This window comes from Melozone crissalis, unplaced genomic scaffold (genome assembly GCF_028551555.1).
Source record: "Melozone crissalis strain CALT ecotype California unplaced genomic scaffold, PUWL_Pcris_2 ptg000007l_1, whole genome shotgun sequence".
Lineage (NCBI taxonomy): Eukaryota > Metazoa > Chordata > Aves > Passeriformes > Passerellidae > Melozone > Melozone crissalis.
The window spans coordinates 1936770-1954650 of NW_026535785.1; the positions used below are offsets into that span (position 1 = coordinate 1936770).

Sequence of the window (17881 nt, forward strand, 5' to 3'; positions counted from 1 at the left end):
AACATCTCTGGGGGTGAAGGACAAAGAAAATCCATTTGTGTTTTCCCAGCAGGCTCCCCAGACATGACTTTCCCTGCAGGTTGATGCCTTGCAGGGTCTGTGGGCTCAGCCTCCTGCTTTGCTGTCGTTTCCAGAGTTAATTTTGCCATGTGATGAGCACAGCAGAGAGGAAATCTGCTGTCACTTTTCACCATGCTCCAATCAAAGCCACGTGCTCCAGGAACTGTTAATCCCAAGCAGGAAAAGCCTCAAAGCTTTGGCATTTCCAACAAGTGCAAGAGGAGTGAGTTTAAACAACAATCCTGTTGTGATGCAAATAATCCAGAATTCTTAATTGTGTGTGCAATAATTCATGAAGAAAATTTGAAATCCCAAATAAATGAGGTAGGAAGTAGCCTCTGGAGATGATCTAACCCAATGTCCTTCCTCAAACCATGGGCAACCAGAACTGGTGGCTTTGGGCTGCACCCAGGTGGATTTTGATGTCTCCAGGGATGGTGACAAATTCTTACTGTGCTCAGTCATCCCCAAAATTCCTCAGGACCAGGGAAACCAAAGTCAGGGCACAGCTGAGTGAACTTCAGGATGCCATATTTTATTTTTTTTTTATTAGGCAAATAAATTGCTGCTAAAAACAACTCTGAAAATCCCAGTCCTCCCATTCATGGGAAGGGTTTCCAGCACTGCGGTGCCAGGATTTGGGAATACCTCAGGAAGTGAAGCTGGATGGGGCTGGGAGCACCCTGGGATGGTGGAAGGGTCCCTGGAATGGGATGAGCTTTAATTAAGGCCCTTCCCACCCAAAGCAGCTGGAATCCCATGGGATAAGCACACCAAGGAACCAACCCAAACTGATGATCCTACAGGAGACAGGAACCCACTGACTCTGAGTTTTACATCTCTGCAGGTGCCTCCAAACCTCCAAAGCAGACTGGAGATGAATAATTGGAATAATAAATCTCAACAGCACTCAAGGAGTACAGGCTAATGAGCACAGGCTGTAATATCCACCTACTGCTGCCTTTTCACCCTGAAATACTGATTGCTGAAAGACTGAGAGCAAAAATCCCATCAACATAGAGGGCTTATGGTTATCATTACATTGATTAGTTGTTTTAATTTGAGATTTTTGGATGGGATTCCCTGTTCCAGCACATAAAATTTTCCATTGAAAGCAGATTTTGTCATTCTTTGCATGAGATACAGTGGTTAGTGTTAACATGCAACCAAAAATTTTATGCAGGCAAATAAACTGACTTCCTTTTCTTTGGGCTGCCTTCCAAAGCCCTGGTTTTAATATCTAATGTACAAAAGTCCCAGAACACTGCTTTATATTAAATGCATGAGCCAGAAATGTCCTCAGAGAACACTCCTGAGGTCAGGATTTTTCATTTGTTATCCAGGCCTCCATACCTAGATGGAAATATGGAATCACCTACAGCACATTTCATGTCTGCAGAGGAAAACACTTCAGGAACAGCATTTAGCACGTCCCACTGAATGGTGTGAACACACTGGGAAGGATTTAGTCACTTGATTCCTCTCAGGAACAACAACTGCAAAGATATTTGGACTTTCTCCTCAAAGAACTGAGCGTGGTAAAAATACAAAATTCCAGCACAAAGCTGCAGGAGCTGAAGCCATGGGGGTGGACAGAAAGCAGGGTTGGGTGGGATTTTGGGAATTAATTGTTCCCTGTGAGGGTGGGGAGGCTCCCAGAGAAGCTGTGGCTGCCCCTGGATCCCTGGGAGTGCCCAAGGCCAGGCTGGAATAACCTGGGACAGTGGAAGGTGTCAGGGGTGGAATTAGATGAACTTCAAGGTCCTTTCCACCCAAATCATTGCAGGATTCCACACTCTCAGCACCTCAGCAAAGCCAGGAAACCAAGAGGGATTTCTGAGGCTGGAATAAGCTGGGACAGTGGAAGGTGTCCCTGCCCATGGCAGGGGTGGAATTAGATGATTTTAAGGTCCTTTCCACCCAAACCATTGCAGGATTCACACTCTCAGCACCTCAGCAAAGCCAGGCAGCCAAACCAAAATTCACCTTGGAAACCAAGAGGGATTTCTGATTTGGGGGGAAGGTTTGGTTTGTACCTGAGCCACTGTAGGAGGAGGATGAGGGGGTTCTCCTGGAGAAGCTTTTCACAGCCAGGCTCTGGCCTCTCTGCTTCCTCCTCCAGGCTGTCCTGCACTTGGAGTCGATGCTCTGCTTGATGCGGTACCAGTCTGACTCTGTGATGCCAAACTTGTAAAACAGGTGGCCTGGAATGGAGGAAAAAGAAAAAAAATTGTAAAAATACAGCAGAATATAGCATAGAAATACCTTAGAAATACCATAGAGTAAGAGAGACACTGAGAGATGGAAATAGAAACAAGTTTCAAAGGATGGCCTTACAAAAAAGACTGGATACTTTGGAGAAACAAAATTATGAAAGATGCACTGTAGTAGGACCCACAAGGGTTAATTTTAGATTATTGGCTTTAAGGCTTCTACAGCATGATGTGGCTAAAGCTGATAGACCAAAAAGCACTTACAGTGTACTGTAATTAGGAAATAGTTGGCTTCTCATTTTGATGGTGTGAATAACATCTGTATTGTCTCATCCTTCTCAAGAGACTGAAAATGGAATAAAAGTTTAAGCACCTCTCAGCTGCCTCATGTCTAGCTCAGAAAGGGCTTAATTTGACAATAATAATCAACACAAACTTGTATTTTCCAGAAAACAGAGAGGACACACACAGTCCCACACAACAGGCTCTGCACCTGCAAAGAGCCCCAAAACTGAGCAGTTACAGGACTTCTTCAACAAAACTTATTCCCAAAAGTCAGTGATTGTTCACCTGCACAGTTCTGGGTGTAAAAATGCCAGGAATTTTAACAATGTATGTACATGGAATTTTATCAGCTGCACTGGGGTCTGTGGAAGCTGCACTGTTACAAACCAAGAGGAGGATCCAGCACTGCAGAGGCAAAGCTGGAGCAGGGATTATTCCTCACTGACAGTACCCCTCAATAAGTCTGACTACAAAATTGACTCCTGCTGAAGAAGGAAAATGCAGAAAATTCCATATAGAAAAAAAAAAAACAAACAACTCTTTTAAAGCTCAGTGCAAAATTGACCCAAATTCAGTTAAAAACAGAGCCCAAAAGGAGGATCCCCTCACAGCTGCTCCCAGAATTCAGGCACTTCAGGAGCCTGAGGATGAACTGTGCAGCCCCTGGTGCTGAGTTGCCAAAGTGTTCCATGAACAAGGTGAGGAGTGGCTTTAAAACTGGGAATTTAACTGGGAATGTTGTGCAGTGTCAGCTTGAATTATTCCACACTTTCACCATTTCATTGGAGCTTCTGAGGGGCTTGGATTTTCCTAAAGCACCAACACTGGAGAGCAAAAAACTTCAAGCCCTCACGGAAAAAAATCCCCTGAAAAATCCATTATTTGCCCATCTGAAATAGAGGGAGGTGGATTTTTATATGGACAGGACAAGGGGAATGGCTTCAAACTGACAAAGAAAAGGGGTAGGGGGGATTTTGGGGAGGAATTGTTCCCTGTGAGGATGGAGAGGAGCTGGGATGGAATTCCCAGAGCAGCTGTGGCTGCCCCTGATCCCTGGCAGTGCCCAAGGCCAGGCTGGGACAGGGCAGGTGTCTCTGCCCATTAAATGAACTTTAAGGTCCTTCCCACCCAAACCATCCCAGGATTTTCTGATCCAAACCCCCTAAATCCAACCAGAGCTCTCTGAACATTTAATATGTTAATACTCTCAAAATTCAGAGGTGCAACACTGAACAAGCCAAGGCTGCCAGAGATGCTTTTACTCCACAGGGCAAAGCTTCAAGAATCTCTAAAATTCTCATTTTCCTTTCCCTACCCTGCAAAGTAAAATAATCTTTTCCACTTTTCCACTTACTGGGCTTTCCATCTTCCTCTCAGATGGGCTCCTAATCCTGTGAAGGACTTGCCTAAGCTGTTGTATATAGAACCTAAAGAACAGGATATGGGCTGCTCCTGCAAGGCAAATGATTTGAAGCCTGGAGCCACAAAATTCCAGGTTTGCACAAACTAAAAGCTCCACAGCTTCCTCTGCATTACAAATGAGCCCAGAGTCCTCAAAGCCTGAAATCTGCAGGCTCTAACAGAGCCAAGTGGAGAACTGGATCTCTTGTGGCATCATTTTTTAAAATAAAATTTATTTTTTCACTGCTTTAATTATTTTTTTGTAGGAGCAATTTGAAATGAAGGAGAGAACACTGGATGTTTCTATTTCAGAAGTGCTTTGAAGTCCCCCGAGATTTTTCACTTCTAAGTGACAGCAAGAACCCAGAGAAGTTTACAGCCCTGTGTGGGGTCTCCAAACTGGGAAAGGAGGAAAATGGGCTGAAATTCCAATTTGCTGCTGTGCAGGGTTCCTTTCCATGGGTGTCAGCAAAAGCAGAGCACAGAATGAATTTCAGATAGAAAATCTGTGCAGTCACTGTCACAATCTAAAATGCTGTTTTACAACCAGGCCCTGAACAAGACATTTCCTACCAGGAAAAATCACAACCTGAAGGCACTGGGGGAGTTTTTAAGGAGATAAAATGTTCCCAATGGCATTAAAAAGATGATTTACCTGCAGGAGAGAGAGAAATCCCCCAAATTGTGCACACAATAGCAGAGTGGAGTGAGCTGAGTGTTCCCTGCCCACAAATAATTGCAGGCAGGAGAGCCCCCAGCATGTCCCACTCCCAACCCACCCAAAATCAGGATATTGGAAATTAAACTCTCACTTGGGGAAATCCAGAGGAGAGAAAAGGCAGGAATGCTCCAGGGAGAAGGGATTTGAGGGTTTTTTGGATCATTTACTCTCCCAAAGCTGCATCAAACATTGATATTTTACACAGCACAGCATCCACGAGCCACAGAACAGCACAGAAAAAATCCAGGCAGGAATATAAATCAGCACCTGGACCAAAAGACAATGATTTGGAAGATGGATGCCCATAAAAGAAGAATAAAGTACAGGATTTAGATAATTTAAGACTGGCTGAGTGTGTTTTTAGTGATCTTTTCATGAATGGTGCCTCAAAAAAAAGATGTTCTTATTTTAAAACAATAAAAAGCCAAAGTTTGCTTTTTGGGGGGGGAGGAATCTCATTTCCTGAAGGAAGCTTTCCATAAAAAACACACCAGAGACTTAAAAATAATTCAGTGATTTCATAAATTGCAGGAGTTGGGGTGATTTATACAGACAGAGAGATCCTGGCTGCAGCTTGGGAGACAAAAAGGGCTGCAAAGAGAATTCAGGAGCCACAGGGGAGAAAAGAGGAAATCAAGGATCAACATTCCAATCTGAGCAAGGAAAAGCTCAGGAAGAGGGCAAAAATCAGGAAAATTCAAGTCAGCTTTAAAAGGCAACAGGTGCAGCAGGGATCAGAGACAGGGAGAGAGCTGGGGGAGTCCAATTAAAATTAAAAAGAGCAACACAAGCAGGTCTGAAATAAATCTTTCTGTGGTTTTTAAATGAAATAAAAACTAACAAATTCAAAGGAAAAAAAGATTTGACTTGGTGCAAACACAGAGGCGGTGACTGAAATGATTCAACACTCCTAAATTTTTGGAGGATCTGCTGTACAAAATAAGGAGAGAAAGGGTTGGAGTTTCCTAAAAACCAGAATTAATTATAAACTAAGAAAATCCCAGGGAAACCACGTTCCTGGGGAAGTAATCCTCTCTTTTTGGAAGGTCAGAAGTCAAGGAGCAAAAGACAAAACAATCCCCACAGAACATGAAACTGTAAAGAAATCTAATTAAGAACAAATTGAGGAGGAAGAGATCAAAATCAGACGTGAAATATTCCATCCTCATCCCACATTCAGAACCAGCTCCTAAAAATCAAATTCTACAGCAGGAGTTTCATTTGCACACCCTGAGTTCCTGCTGCTCCCCATTCTCCAGGAATCACAGATTTCCTTGGAAATTTCTAAGGTAAATCAGAATTTTCATGGACTTGGCAGAGTTAGGCTGAGGTGGCCCAGAAACTCCTGCTGGTTTTGGTGCATTTGGAAAGATTTGGGAAAGGGCAGCACAGAATCCAACAGCCATGTATAAAATACAAATATATTTCTGTTAATACAGAATCCAAGCAGATTTAGGTCACTGCTCCTTCACTTTCCAATTCCCTCTAATTTTTCAAACCCAAAGAAAAGGACCAGGATGGGGAATTCATCTTGAAGTGATGGACAGAATCCTTTTAAATTGACAGGAAGATGATGGATCCTACAAGAAACAAAGGCTCCTGCCTGCTCAGAGGAGAAGGGGATGATTTTTTGGGGGCTTTGGCTCCCAAAATTCATTTTTTTCTCAGCAGGGTCACACATTTGGAGTCTTTTTGATTAAACCAAGAGCACATGACAGCAAAATCTGCTGCTCCAAACACGGAGGGAGCAGAGGAAAAGCTGAAGCACCTCTGGAATTCCTCCTTGAGCCTTCAGGCTCTGACTCTGCAAAGCTGATGCAGGGCTTGCCCTGCCCATATTGAATCCATTGGAAAGCAGGAATTGTTTACTCCTCTGGCAGCTGGGGGATGATCTCCACAGCTGAGAGCCTCTTCCCCCTGCTCAGACTGGGATGTTTAGGTTTGGGATGCACGAGGGGAGGGATGCCAGAGCTTTGGAGGCTCCTCCAGTGTCACACGGCTGGAAAATCCATCCTGGCACCAAAAATTCCCTTTCCAGGACATTGCTGTGATCCACAACGTCCAAAGAGAGACAGGAGGAGCTTGGGGACAAGGAGGAGGGAAGGCAAATTCAGCTACCAAGTCATTAACTCTGTTCATTAATATTTATTTAGGATATTTATCTGAATAGTTCATCTTTAACAAGTCACAGATTCAGAGGAGACATGAAAATTTAAGTTATTTTAAATGCCTTTGTTCTTTGAATTAAAAGAACGCCACCAGAAGTTTTAAAAATGAAAAATTAATGTTAATTGGGATCTAGAGTCTCCAAATTCCACCAAGGGATCCTGTTCCAGAGCAGGAGAGCTCCTGCACTCAGTCACACCTCAGCACCTCTCTGGAAGAGCAGCCAGGCTATTTTTACCTATTTTACAGCAAGTACAACCTGGTTTATTCTGATTTATGGAAGGAGCCATCAGCATTCAAATATTGCCATCTAGTGGGGTGTCAAATTCCCAGTGTGGCAGGAAAAGATGGATTTTATCTGCTCCTGGTTTGCTCCATCCCAACTCCCCACAGGACACAGAGAGTGCTCTGAAAGATTCTGGAGCTGCAGGAGCAGGGAGAGGCTGGGGTGAATGAATTATTTAATCCCTGCAGAATTTATTAATCCCTGCAGAATTAACTAATCCCTGCATGAACAGAACATTTGTGATTTTCCAGGAATTCCACGTGTTACAGAATTCCCAGAGGGATCCTTCAATCCCTTTCCTGATGGTGACAGAACATCCACAGCTGTTTAATAACCTGAGTACAATTATTATAAATTAATCAATCAATCACTACAAGAAAATAATTCTGGGCCAAACAGAGGGTTTATAACCTGAAAAGAGAAAACTCTTCCTGTTCTCTGCTCCAGGTCCCAAGTTACACCAGAGTGATGACACTGGACAAATGGCATTTGCTTCTAGTTTTTTCCATCATTTAAAAAAAAAAAAATCTTACATTTATTCCTATTTTGTCTCCCATTTTTAAAAGAGAAGACAACAGCTGCAGCAGAAACCTTCCCAATGAGCCAATCTTCAGACTTGCCCTTTTCCTCTTTCCACAGGCCTGAAAGCCATTTTTGTGTGCCCAGGCTCAGCACTGTGCTCCTGTCTCTGCAGACCTGCTCACTCCAGCACGTACTCGAACCAAGCCTGGCCAAAAGGGAGAAGCACTGAGGGATGGAAGGAGTGTGCAAACAGATGGTCCAAGTGACCTCATACATTCATTTTCTGGTTTCTGCCGAGCCCAGCACTCACCAGTGCCTGACAGCACATCACACACGGCGCAGTTACGGCAGCGGGGACTGACAGCCCCACCGCGGCCTTGCCAAGAATGGAAAATTGAATTTCTCACTTGTCTAACACAAGGACAACAAGAGGAGTGTGAGGAGGAGAGAGAAAACACACAATTTATTTTCTTTCCCCAAAATTGCCGCCTTTTTTTTTTTTTTCAGTTTATTAACAGGCCTTGGCCAGGAAAATAATTGAAATCAAGAGAAGTGCCCAGGAAAGAAGTAAACTGCAGGCAGCAGCCAGTTCCAGCTGAAAGCAGGGCCAGCACTGATGCCATGGATGAGAACTGTGGGGCTGAGATAAACTCAATGGGTTCTCCCATTATCTTCTTGCCTGGCCTCAAACGAGGTTATCAGTGCCCTGCATGTGGCAGCATTTAATTGATTCACAAAGCAGCAGCTCTGTGGAGCTGGAGCCAGGCTCGTGCAGCTCTGAGGGACACAGTGTGTGAGAGCAGCAGCAGCACGAGGCCAACTGAAATGAAAGCTCTTCAGACAGGAGAAAAGCCCAGCAGAAAGGATTTCTTTCACTTCTTGCTTTTTCAAGATGTGCTGAACTCTCAGACTCTGCTCCTGAGGAGGAGAGAGCTCTGCAGCCTCTCTGGTTGTGTCCCCAGCAGGTGACACCACTGGTGACCTTCCCAACAGAGCCAGCCCAGCTCCAGGGGGAGCAGAGCCCCTGGCAAGGCTCAGAGCCCAGGCTGTGACAGCACAGAGCTCAGCAGGACCTGCACAATTCCCCCAGTTCCACCCCAAAGGGAACCTGTCCCACCCTGAGCCATGCTGAGGAGCACAGAGCTCAGCAGGACCTGCACAATTCCCCCAGTTCCACCCCAAAGGGAACCTCTCCCTGTCCTCCCCCTGAGCCATGCTGAGGAGCACAGAGCTCAGCAGGACCTGCACAATTCCCCCAGTTCCGCCCCAAGGTGAACCTGTCCCACCCTGAGCCATGCTGAGGAGTACAGAGCTCAGCAGGACCTGCACAATTCCCCCAGTTCCGCCCCAAAGTGAACCTGTCCCACCCTGAGCCATGCTGAGGAGCAGGAGTGTCCCACAGGGTGCCTGAGCACCTGGAGCAGTGCAGGGTGTCCTGGAAGGACAGACTCCAGTCCCTCCCAAAGCAAACAGTGCCAGGGTGCTGTGCTAACATCACAGAACAGCCTGCAGCCACTCTGTGTTTCCCAAGAACTGCAGCCCGTGGTGTTTAACACTGGGAGAAGAAAATGTTGGCACAAAGGATTTCCAGGGACCACAGGATTAGCTCATCCAGCAGACACAAACCACAGGACTCCTGTTCAGGCTCCCAGGGCTGGGCAGAGGAGCCCTTATCCTATAGCCTGAGGGACCCTGGGCTGGGGCCAGCAGCTCAGGGATGCTCAGGAAATTGCTGGGATGAGCTCTGCCCCTGCCCCAACCTCCAGAGCATCCATGGCCGATCCTGAGGGACTGAACCAACAATTACCAACATCCCAATCACAGAAATCACCACTTTCTGCTGCTGATGAAATGTTAAAGACACAGGACAAAATGCCAATTTGGATCATTTTTCCTCAGGCTCTCCAGCAGTCTCCAGATGGAATCCAAGGTTTGGATGCACCTCTGCAAGTGCTGATGTTCAGGACTGTGGCATGTTGGTGTGACACTTTCAAACCATGGGATGTTATTCAATACTCTGACAGCCAGCCATACTCTGAATATTGTGAGACATGAGAAGCTCCAAATTATAAACAGGAAATGAAAGGAAGACAAAATATACCCAAAAAGCATACAAATATTAGAAAGGAAAGAAGAAAAAGAGGAAAAATTGGTAGAGTTAATAAAAATTCAGTAATAAAAAAGGCTTTTAGAAGTGAGAAAGTGAAAGAATAGAAAATATTGATGACATTCTGTATTTATAGTGCATGTCCCAACCTGCAATGTTTGTGCAGAGCACCTGAAGGAGACAGAAGCTGGAGAGAAATTATTTTCCAGCACACAAGGGATGGCTTCCCACTGCCAGGGATAGGGTTAGGTGGGATTTTGGGATGGAAGGGGTGAAGAGGCCCTGGAATGGATCCCCAGAGAATCCCCTGCATCCCTGGCAGTGCCCAAGGCCAGCCTGGGACAGTGGAAGGTGTCCCTGCCATGGCAGGGGGTGGCACTGGATCTTCAAAATATAACTATAAATATACATATAACTATAAATACACATATAACTACAAATATATATATATATATAAATATACAAATAAATATATAAATATAAAATATAACTATAAAGAATTGCTGCACACAACCCAAACCACTCCAGGATTCCATGATAAACATCTTAAAAAACAGCACCAGCCTGGAGTGTCCCACAAAACATCCTCTGGTGAGAAACATCCGAGCTCAGCTCATCCATGAGAACTTCCTGCCCTTCCTCCAGTATTTCCAAGCAGGATAATCCCCAAGAAGGACAGAAATGTGATCTATTTGTGTTTATCCTGCTGTTATGAAGCTCAGACTCCCCATGAAAAGCTGGAGCAGCAGCGCTGAGCTCCCCACACGTTTTCCAGGCCACCAGAGGCAGCTCCAAGCAGCCCAACCTGTGGGCAGCAATATTTCTCTTTCTATTCCTATTTCTCTTTCTCTCTCCATACATAAACTCATCCCACTGCCATCAGTTCCACAGCCAAATGTGGTTCCTATTAAGCAGCCGTGTGTGGGCTGCAGCCCCAGAGCTGGTGTGTGGATTTTTGGGAAGCAGAGCCAGTGTTTAATTCCATTTGGCCTCTGCTGAGGACACAAGTCCTTTCAGAGTGTATTAACATCTCTTTCAACTCCTGCAGTAGGAGAAGTGCTCCCATCCCTACTGCAAGGAATGTTTTATAGAACAGGAGCAGCAAGCTTTGATGAGGGATTTCTTTCTGTGCTGTGTTTTTGTGGCTTAAAAAGTGAAGTTATTTGGCATTTGAAGCAGAAAATGCATCATTCAGAGTTAAAAATCCGATTTTATCATTAGGTATTCTCAGATAACACTTTGTTTTATGGTATTTAAAAGACAGGGATGCATTCTGGAGGAAATTAAAGGGAAATGGGAAAATTCCCTCTATGAGAGTGGAAGCAGATGGGAAAATTCACCCAAAGTTTCCAGCACAGTTTCCCCCCCTCTGTGAGCACTGCAGGGTTTGGGTGGGGGATTGAAGTTTTTGAGTTGTTTTTTTTTCTCAGCAACAATCCTGTCCCTAACAAGAGAGTTATTTCCATGTGCATAAATCATTCCCTGAGCAACAGATGCTGTCTGGAGCCCAAATAAGAATTTTGGGGTCCAATAACACAAAGGCACAGGTTCCCCTTAATGTAATCCATGAGTTTGGATCTCCTTCCTCCACCCAGCCAGAAATTCTGCATTAAATGTGCAGGTTCTGATCTTCCATCCTCTTAGAATAATCAACCAGAACTGACAAATAAGTGGGAAAATGAGAGTCTGCAAAAACCCATGTGCAGAGCAAGGGGCTTGCACAGAAATAATACACAAAGTTACACACAATAATATATAAAATATGTGTATATATAAATATATATTATAAGCAACTAATCTTATTTTGTTTTCATTTAGTTACTTTGATTATTTTGAAGAATAAGAACTACTGATAAATTTTCTTTTCTGAGCTTCTGAAATCCCCCCTCCATTTTTTCCAGCATGCCATGGAAAATCATCTTTTCTATTACACCGTTTCTTATAACTGCAAAATTCTGAATTTGGGAATCTGTTTTTTCCAACTTGCTCATGGAAATTGCTGCAAAATCTCCAAAGAGCTAAACCTGTATTTTCTGTTAGGCAAAGAAAATTACAACTGAGGATGTTCTTGGATTGTATTTCACCAGCAAAAGTCTCCATTTTTAGCAGGGCTGAGGTAATGAGCTATTTAATGACATAGATTGTGTTTAAATCATTCTGGTTTCTTGCCCAAAAGCTCTCCTCAGTACCACTGCCACCCCACAAGCAAATTCCTACCACAAGTGAAAATTTAGACTTCCAAAGATAAACTTTCCTCTCCTCTTGTGGTAAACCCTGTGCAGAGCATCAAGAATTTTTAATAAACACACATCTCTTCATTTTCTATACTTTCTGCATATTACACAAAATACTTTCTCTATTAAATACAGATTTGCTTGGTGTTTTTCTTATAGAAAAAAAAAAAAAGATGGAATATCTTTGCACTGACAAACTGCAAGAAACTTGAAACAAAAGGAAAAACAAAATCCTTTCTATTTCCTTGGGCTCCCCTGGCTGTGACTGGCACAGGCCAGGCTGATGACATTGGATTTTTCATTTCTGGTTGAATTAAGTCATCAAAGCATCATTGGCTCAGAGCAGAAGCAAATCCCACTGTGGGGACCAGCCCTGAGGGGGTTCCCATGCCAGGGACACTGGGGTTTGGGGGGATTTTCTGGGAGAACACCTCAGGGCTGGAAAGCAGATGTGTGTGGACAGGGAAGGGGGTTTGGGATGGCAGGGATGGAACCATGGCACACACAGACTGAGCGTGGGCACAATCCCATCCTCGAGAGCTGAGTGCTCCACATTCCTCACCAGGCTGCTGAATCCAGCTCCACTCCCACTTAATTACTGCCAGTGATGACACATGAGGTTATTAAGTGAAATCATCATTCCTGGACCACTGTTCTCACTGCTACATTTGCTGCTCCATCAAGTTCTGTGTTTTCTTTGCTGGTTGCCCCAGGATTCTTTGTCCTTGCTGGTAGCAGATCAACATTTCACTGCCCAAACCAGACTTCTCTGGCCAGATCCACACAGGCTCTATTTTTTTCCAGAAATCCTGAGTTTTTTATGGCCTGGCTCCCAAAAGAAAACAACACAGCAGCCAAGAGCAGGAAGGAGTGAAGTTGTTTCAGATACCTGGATCCCAAACCATGCTCATATCATCAAAGTCAGACCCTGATTGCTGCTCATGATCCCCTGCTCTCACATCTGTGCCATTCCAGGCCTTCTCCAGCTGCAGGGATCACTTCCATAATCCAGTATTTTCATGGTCAGAATGTCTTACAGAAATGACATAATCCCCAGCTTGAGCACCGGGTCACATGGACACATTCCTTCCCCGTGCTCACATTGGCAAACATCTCATCTTCCTCCACCACCAGTTACAAACTGACCCATGTGATTTGTGCTCTCAGATTTGAGGGATGGGAAAAGAACTGCCTGGGAATTGCTTTAACACTGGTGCAAGATCCATTTCTTAGTGTTTCTAAAAGCTTTTAACAAAAATCTATGTTTTAGTAGCAACATCATTGACATTGATGAGATCAGCAGACAAGAAGGCTTTGGAGATCAGCATTCATTTGAATTATCATCTCTCTTAAAAATACATCTTTAATGTGTTTGTAAAAGAAGCCCAAAGTCTTCTGCTTCAGGTAAATAATGAAGCAAAAATTGCCCCAATGCAGGCCCCTGAGTGGGTTAGATGTGGTTTTCAATTTCCCCAAAATAGCCTGAAAACCCCTGGAAACAGCAGCAGATAAGAGGAACATGATTCCTGCCATCACCAAACACCATTCTTATTCCCTTCCCTGGAACTGTCCCACAGCCACTTCTCCAAACACCACCCCAAATAATCCCTGACCTCTTCCAAAGCCTTACCTGGAGTTTCAAATTGCCAATTCCATACAAAACTCACCAGGATGACAAATTATTCCCACCCCAGATCCACTGGTAACTACACAAAATGTGACTATAAAGGATCTGGTAACAAGAGGACCTCCAGGTTTATTAGAATCCAGTTCAAGGATCCCTCCTGGGCCTGCCCAGACATCCCAACAACCCCAGCCTGTCCCTGGGAACGGTGTCCAAACACTCCTGGAGCTCTGGAAGCCTCAGGGCTGTGCCCATTCCCTGACTGCAGTGCTCAACCACCACCTGGCAGAAGAAACTTCTCCCAAAACCCTGGTTATGCTGGTTTGTTGGAAATAAAGCACAGGGAGCAGACTCGGCTGTCCTCCATGTATTCACTAGCAAATCAGCACAGCAGAACACGATGCTCACGTCCAGATTCCTCTTTTCATTTCAAACCAGTGGCTGTGCCTTTGTTCTACATGAAACCACATTTGATTCCTTTTAAATTAACAAATATCGTGCCTTTAACACAAATAACATCAGTTCACAGCTCCATAACAGCTTAAATAATGCAAAGACTGGTGCACATGGAGCAGACAGAAATCCAACAGTGTCCTGCCATTCCTGCTGTGAACCCAGATTTTATGATCCTGACATTGCCAACTTTTCCCATCACAATCTCAGCAAGTCTTTTGACAAAAAGAGACATAAATGGGAAGTCAAAAACTATGGTTCAAGACCATGCTGATCTGAGCACTTGAACAGTATTGAAATTTGTGTTACTAATTATTTCTGCAATATTTACTACACTCACAGCTGGTGATTGCACAGACGTCAGAATTTAGAATTTCTGGTGAATACCCACCAGCTGAAGTAAACCAGCCTTTTAGGATTTCTTCCTAAAACCTTCTTCATAAACAAAAGCCACCAGAACATCTCACCACACATCAAACACACTTAAAATCTCATTTAACCCATCCATTTCTGCCTTATCCACACGTCAAACTCCCCGGTTTCACTCACAGCGAATCCCGTAGATCATGAGAGGATCCAGCTGCTTCTTGCCGTGCTTGCCCTGGCCCGAGAGGTTGGAGATGGCCTGGATCTCCCTGTGGAAGAGGTAATCCAGCAGGGTCAGGGCCATCTTCTCGGCCGTGCGGCAGTTGGTGCTGATGTGCAGCATGTCCGCGGGCGTGATGGGGCAGCGCACGCGCATCTCGGGGTTGTTCTCGTCACCCAGCCACGTCCCGTTGGGGTAATCCTCTGAAACACACATGGAGAGAGCTGGGGTAATCCTCTGAAACACACATGGAACAGCTGGGGTAATCCTCTGAAACACACATGGAACAGCTGGGGTAATCCTCTGAAACACACGTGGGGACAGGATGGGGTAATCCTCTGAAACACACATGGGGACAGGATGGGGTAATCCTCTGAAACACACATGGGGACAGCTGGGGTAATCCTCTGAAACACACATGGGACAGCTGGGGTAATCCTCTGAAACACACATGGGGACAGGATGGGGTAATCCTCTGAAACACACATGGAGAGAGCTGGGGTAATCCTCTGAAACACACATGGAACAGCTGGGGTAATCCTCTGAAACACACATGGGACAGCTGGGGTAATCCTCTGAAACACACATGGAGAGAGCTGGGGTAATCCTCTGAAACACACATGGGGACAGGATGGGGTAATCCTCTGAAACACACATGGGGACAGCTGGGGTAATCCTCTCAAACACACATGGGGACAGCTGGGGTAATCCTCTCAAACACACAGGGGCAAAGGCTGAGCAGGGAGGCAGGCTGGGGTAATCCTCTGAAACACACAGGGGCAAAGGCTGAGCAGGGAGGCAGGCTCAGGACACAGCCAGGATTGCTCAAGTTTGCATCCTCTCCCCCAGTTTGCCTCCTGGTGTCCCATGGGCTTTCCCAGCTGAGCGCAGCGGGATCGCGGTGCCGGCCACCGAGAGAAAGAAACCCAAATTCACCCAGCAGTGACCAAAAGTTGTTGTTGTTCATGTTCTGACCCACACAGCAACTGGTGAGGCCAGTTCAGGTGTCCAGCTCACTCTCAGAGATCTCTTTTATTGAGAAACCACTCCAGGCCCAGTGCTCTCATCCCATAAAAATGAAGGTTACGGCAGCTCTGGGATATTCTCAAAGCACAGCAAATTTCAAGAGTCAACAGCTTTGAACCTTGTTTTTCCCCAACCCCAAACCCATTTCTGGTTGTCAAACCCATGAGATTAAAGCAAGGCTAAGCAAGATTATAGATTTAGGAAATTATAATCAACAGTGAGCACAAACCTGTTTAATCATTTAAAAGGAGTACAACAAGCAATTACAATAATTTAGGATGTAACCAGAGATCCTAAATATAATTTGGGTTTTTCCTCATATTTACCGGCTATATTATTTTCTAAAGAATAGTTTCCCAAGGAGCTGGCCCAGCAGAAGGATAATTATTCAATCACTAATCATCTGCCCTCTTATTCAAATATAAGACCATCAGAGCCACAGCTATACCTACCTACACACACACACATTCAATACATAAAGAAACTTTTTTATTTCTTTCCCAGTTTGTCAGGGGGAACAAAAAGGGGCACTAGGGATTTAATTAAATAAATAAATTGAACTCAAAGGCCCTCACTTCAATTAACCTGTGCAGACAATGCCAAAAGTTGATGGATTCAAGACTAACCAGAAACTGGAACAGAGCTCAGGACCAACCTCACCTCAAGTGGAGGATGGAACACAGAGCCAAGGATGAGACTCCCATTCCAGACATAAACCAAACTTCCAGAATTCCTCACACTGCTCATAGGAGCAGGGTAGGAAGCACTCCAGCAATATTTCAGCGGCCACTGAGTTGGACCATTTGGATTTGATTTCCACGTTTGCTGGACTGAGGAGTAAAACAAGGTTTGCTGACTGAGGCGTCACTCAGCCCTTCCTCCGAGAGCTTTACAGTCATTTATTGTGAACAGCATTCAGTTACAGTTACATTAATGACTTTTCTTTCATTAAGTGATCTTAGAGCAGAGTTTTGTGTATAGACAAAGTCCCCAATTCCTGGTTTCCATTACCCTTCCATCCCCACAGGAGGTGACAGAGCTCAGGTCAAACAGCATTTCCTCCTCACACCGAGCAGCACCCACAGCAAGCAGCATCTGGATATCCAAATCCTGCCCTGGGCTTTATCAGACTACAAGCCAGAAGAACTCAATAAAATAGAACATAAAAGCAACTCCAAACACTCCAAGCTGCTTTTCCAGCACGACCTTTGGGTTGAGTCACCCCACACGTCAGGGCCGAGCTCGCAGGCTGAGTAACGACAGGATGAGGCAAACGTTGGGTTGTGCAATCCTGATTTATCACCGAGAGCAGCAGATTATCAGCACGAGCACAGCCACACAACCAAGGAATGGCTTGGGCTGGAAGGGACCTTAAAATTCATCTCCTCCACCCCTGCCATGGCAGGGACACCTTCCACTGTCCCAGGCTGCTCCAAGCCCTGTCCAGCCTGGCCTTGGGCACTGCCAGGGATGCAGGGGCAGCCCCAGCTGCTCTGGGCACCCTGGGCCTCCCCACCCTCACAGGGAAGAATTTCTTCCTTATATTCAGTAACTTGCAAGGAAAACTATTTATTGTTGACATATGTAGAAACTCATCCCTCCAATTTTTTTCCTGCTGAAATCAGAACTTCATGCCCTGTCCTGAATATATTTTTATACACTTGCAAATTGTCTGTATTTTTTTGCCTTAATTTGATCCTTTCTTTTTTATCCTGAGCCAGGATAGGTCACACTGGCTGCTTTCTGCTCCCAGTACCAGGTGCCATCTGAAAAATAAAGTGGTTTGGATGAGTTGTGCCTTGTTTTGCATGCCACTGTGTCTGGCCTCACCACAAGTCTGGTTACCATTATCAGGGAAAACAACAGGCTGTTCCTCAAGATAAATGGACTGGGTTAGAAAAATTTGGGCAGATCTGGCGAAGCAAAAACATCTCTGGATCAATGTGTACGTTTTTCAAAGAAGTTCTAGGAAGCCTGAATAAATTATCCTCCAGCCTATCACAGCCTTGCTGCCTTACAGCTCACAGGATTGCTGTTGGATATAGGAATTTTTGTTCCTTATGGAACACCTTTTGCCTGCAGACTTTTTCAACAAATGTTGTTAACCTACATGAACCAAAGATTTTGTTCAATTTGCAAAATCCTCTCTTTTTTTCTGCTGGCACAGAGTCCAGAACATACTGTTTTTACCACGTGC

At 44.9% G+C, this 17881-nt stretch overlaps 1 protein-coding gene across 2 annotated transcripts in view; it reads right to left on the reverse strand.

Annotated features, from left to right (window-relative positions):
* The window catches only part of BANP (BTG3 associated nuclear protein), a 114197-nt gene that overhangs the window by 59609 nt on the left and 36707 nt on the right, over positions 1-17881 (reverse strand). For both annotated transcript variants that reach the window (XM_054269551.1, XM_054269552.1), the window contains exons 7-8: positions 14622-14861; positions 2097-2264 (exon numbers count right to left, since the gene is read on the reverse strand). In XM_054269551.1, the coding sequence (XP_054125526.1) occupies positions 2097-2264; positions 14622-14861 (408 nt within the window). The remainder of the gene's footprint in view (positions 1-2096; positions 2265-14621; positions 14862-17881) is intronic.